Here is a 3,489-nt window from a genome sequence, read left to right as displayed (position 1 = left end):
TTTTAACCCAAAAAGCAAATTATGCTCCCTTCGAACTGGTTTTCTTTAAAATACAAATCTTTGTAATCCCAGGCTATCTGTAATCAGAAGCACATTTATAACTGGAATATAATTTAATTTCATTCACATGTGTTTCATAAACACATAATCCTTTATGGATTACAATCCGCCATCAAAACGATACATTTAATTATTCTGGCTGCTGTAAGGAAAGGCTATAAACGATCCACCACCTGCAGGATCCTCACATGCGATAGATAGCCTAGTAGCCGGGATAACTTCTTTATGTTTACAGACGTGATGTAATGACGCAGTGCCATGCTCGAATTTCCCGCGAAAACCTACCCATACCACTCAAATTAGAAAACATTATTATAAGCTAACCGTTGTGAATCGGGCTAAAGGAAGGCGCTAGTTTTGAACACTGGCTGGTTATGTACTTGCTTAAATATTTATTTTGGTTTAACCAAAAAAAGTTACGGACTGCAGCTTTAATATAAGAATTTTTATATATTTTAAATCATAATAATAATACAATTATTCTTTTATAGTATAGCATTATTTTAAGTAATATTATAATTATTATTTTATAGATATATTGATATATAAAAATCACAATACTGGCCAAACTGAACAGCGGCACAAGTCATTTTTAAAATTGCATTTTAAGTCACAACCACAATTTTTATAAAAAAAACAAAACATGCAATTCGATTTTTCCCCCCCCCATTTTGTGCAGCTGTACAATTTCCAACCAATGGATTTTGCCGGCATAATTCTGCAAAGCAACGATAAATGTGACTGCACTTTTTCACTTGTAATTGGTCAAAAGTTAACAAACCACTGTTGATGTGACACGTGATACTGACCTGGTCAGAGATGGCCAGGTTCTCGCTGTCCTCGGCGATGTTTTCTCCAATAAAGATGTTGCTGTTTTCAAACAGAATGTCCAGCAGCTCATCGATGCATTCCAGACACTTCTTCCACATCTCCGCCTAAAGAGGAGTGAAAGAGAATAAAACGTGAGTCGAAAACATTTGATGACCGTAACACCATCAGCACGTCTCCGAGAGATTCTCACCTTCATGAAGGCGGCCAGGTTGGTGTTGTAGTCGTACAGGGAGGCGATGATGTTGAACTTAATCTTGACGAGGATGCCTTCGCCCAGGTTATTCTCATTAGAGATGCCAGCCAGAGCGTGAAAGAGCTCGATCTGAGCAGATCTGAACGACAAGGGAACAAACACATTTTGCTTGTGTTTATGCCTGCTTGTATGAGGGTTATTATCGTTAACTAAAACTAACAAGTTACTTGAAATAAATTCTTAAATGAAAGTATAAAAACTTTTTTTTTTCAGTTAGTTGCCAAGGCAACATTCGGTTTCTGTTCTTTTGAACTTTCTATTCATCTTTCAAAAATCTTGAAAAAATGAATCACATTTTCCACAAAAATATGAAGTAGCACATTTGTTTCCAACATTGAGTATTATAATGAATACATGTTTCTAGAGCAGCAAATCAGCATATTAGAATGATTTCTGAAAGATCATGTGACACTGAAGACTGGAGTAATGATGCTGAAAATTAATGAATTAATTACATTTTAAAATACATTCCAAACATAAAAAAAAAAATTATCTTACTAAGCCCAAACTTTTCAACAGCATAAACAAAAATATATCAAATGCATAACTTGGTAAAAATGGGAGATGGGGAGAATTTTTGTAAATTTAAATTAAATTTGTATTTTAAACTTTATTCTATTTTCAAGGAATAATTACCTTAAAAAATATATTTTTTGAATATCATTTTCAGTAAAAGTTCACATTTAAAGGGTAAAAAGTATAGTTCTATACATTTAATACAATGTAATTATTAATATCACATTTTGGGTGGTCATGTCATTTGAAAACCTAGCCGTCCACATAAAAATATCAAATTATATGATTTTTTTCTCTAGAATTCACTGTCACAAATGTCTAAATGATCCACTGATCATAAGACTGATGAGGTTTTCCTACCTGTCTGTTCCTTTCTTTCCTCTGGCCTGCAGGATCTCATTGAGTTTCTTGATCACCACAGCGTTGTTGATCTCTGTGCCTTTGGCGAACATCTTGGGCTTCTCCTTCACCAGCGGCACGCCGCCCTTCACCTTCTCCCATCCCCCTTCCTCTCCTTCTCCCTCTTCATCGGCCTCCTCGTCCACCTGCTCCATCTTCTTGTGCCTCTTCCTCCTATCGTCCTTCTTGCGTTCAGGCTGCTTGTCGCCGTCTTGAGCTCTGTGAGGGCGAGTGCAGAGTGTAAAGACACTTGAAGCCATCAAAGAGAAATAAACTTAACAGCTCAAGGTTGAAACACACATACTTTTTGAGGAAGACCACAGCCAGCGATGCTGCCGCTCCTTCGTTGTCCTCGCTCTCACCGCCGCTGTCCACAGAATCAGAGCCCCAGTCCTCACTTTCCTCATCTTCTTCACTCTCCGACTCCTCATCCTGACACAATGACAAAGTGCTGAATCGTGAACACAGTTCAAGTCAAGTCATTTGCCCCAAAGTGACTTTCTAGTTCTTTTTAAAAACCATGTGAAATGGTCTTGTAAGACGTGTTTGGACCTACAGCAGCGCCTTTGAGGAACTTGCTGGCCTCTGGTGCCTTCTTCTCCTCTTCTTGAGGCTTCTTCTTCATTAAGCTCTTGGCAGTGACGTCTTCATCATCATCACTCTTCGACGACGATGCTGCACATCAAACAGGCAAAGAAAGAGCAAATAAAGACTCAAGACACCATTGCAACCTTCATTATACAACTCTTTATGTTGCTGTGTATACAACATTATACAGAGATAAATGAGGAGACTAACCACTGCCAATGTCATCCTTCTCCTCTTCTTCAGCTGACTGCTCAGGGTTCTGCAGGAAAATCAGAGTAAACCATGAGGCTGACAGCAAAACAGAAAAAGCTCATTTGACATACTAGCAGATGTCATTATCATTAGCGGATTATTATAATTTTTTTTTAGACTATCCGGGGCTTTTTGGGGGCCTTAACATGCTCCAAAACACATTGTTTTACCCCTAAACGAAGAACGAAAAGGAAACTTTGTTTTTAGTATATCGGGGCCTAACAATATATTTTTAACAGCATTTATTAATCTTTTTTAAAGGTGACATATTATGCCCCTTTTTACAATATGTAATATAAGTCTCTGGTGTCCCCAGAATGTGTCTGTGAAGTTTCAGCTCAAAATACTCCACAGATCATTTATTATATAATTTTGAAAATGCCTATTTTGAGTGGAAGCAGAAACAAGCAGTTTTTCGGGCCTGTGTCTTTAAATGCAAATGAGCTGCTGCTCCACGCCCCCTTTTCCAGAATAGAGCTGCGCCATTACAGCTCGGACCTGCTAAAAAACGTCTGTTTAGGTTCTGATTATCATGTTTATCGTGCTGAAATCATGCGTTTTAAACCATACGAGTTTAAACTTCTGATATA

At 37.7% G+C, this 3,489-nt stretch overlaps 1 protein-coding gene across 2 annotated transcripts in view; it reads right to left on the bottom strand.

The window, feature by feature from the left end:
* The window catches only part of eif3c (eukaryotic translation initiation factor 3, subunit C), a 26,576-nt gene that overhangs the window by 12,107 nt on the left and 10,980 nt on the right, over positions 1-3,489 (bottom strand). For both annotated transcript variants that reach the window (XM_016513349.1, XM_016513350.1), the window contains exons 6-11: positions 2,858-2,906; positions 2,616-2,734; positions 2,364-2,491; positions 2,021-2,278; positions 1,082-1,223; positions 870-995 (exon numbers count right to left, since the gene is read on the bottom strand). In XM_016513349.1, coding sequence (XP_016368835.1) covers positions 870-995; positions 1,082-1,223; positions 2,021-2,278; positions 2,364-2,491; positions 2,616-2,734; positions 2,858-2,906 — 822 coding nt within the window. The remainder of the gene's footprint in view (positions 1-869; positions 996-1,081; positions 1,224-2,020; positions 2,279-2,363; positions 2,492-2,615; positions 2,735-2,857; positions 2,907-3,489) is intronic.

Source organism: Sinocyclocheilus rhinocerous, unplaced genomic scaffold, assembly GCF_001515625.1.
Source record: "Sinocyclocheilus rhinocerous isolate Xijiao unplaced genomic scaffold, SAMN03320098_v1.1 scaffold24, whole genome shotgun sequence".
Taxonomy (NCBI): domain Eukaryota; kingdom Metazoa; phylum Chordata; class Actinopteri; order Cypriniformes; family Cyprinidae; genus Sinocyclocheilus; species Sinocyclocheilus rhinocerous.
The sequence above is the reverse complement of the archived record's forward strand: the minus strand, read 5'-3'. Positions and strand labels throughout refer to the sequence as shown.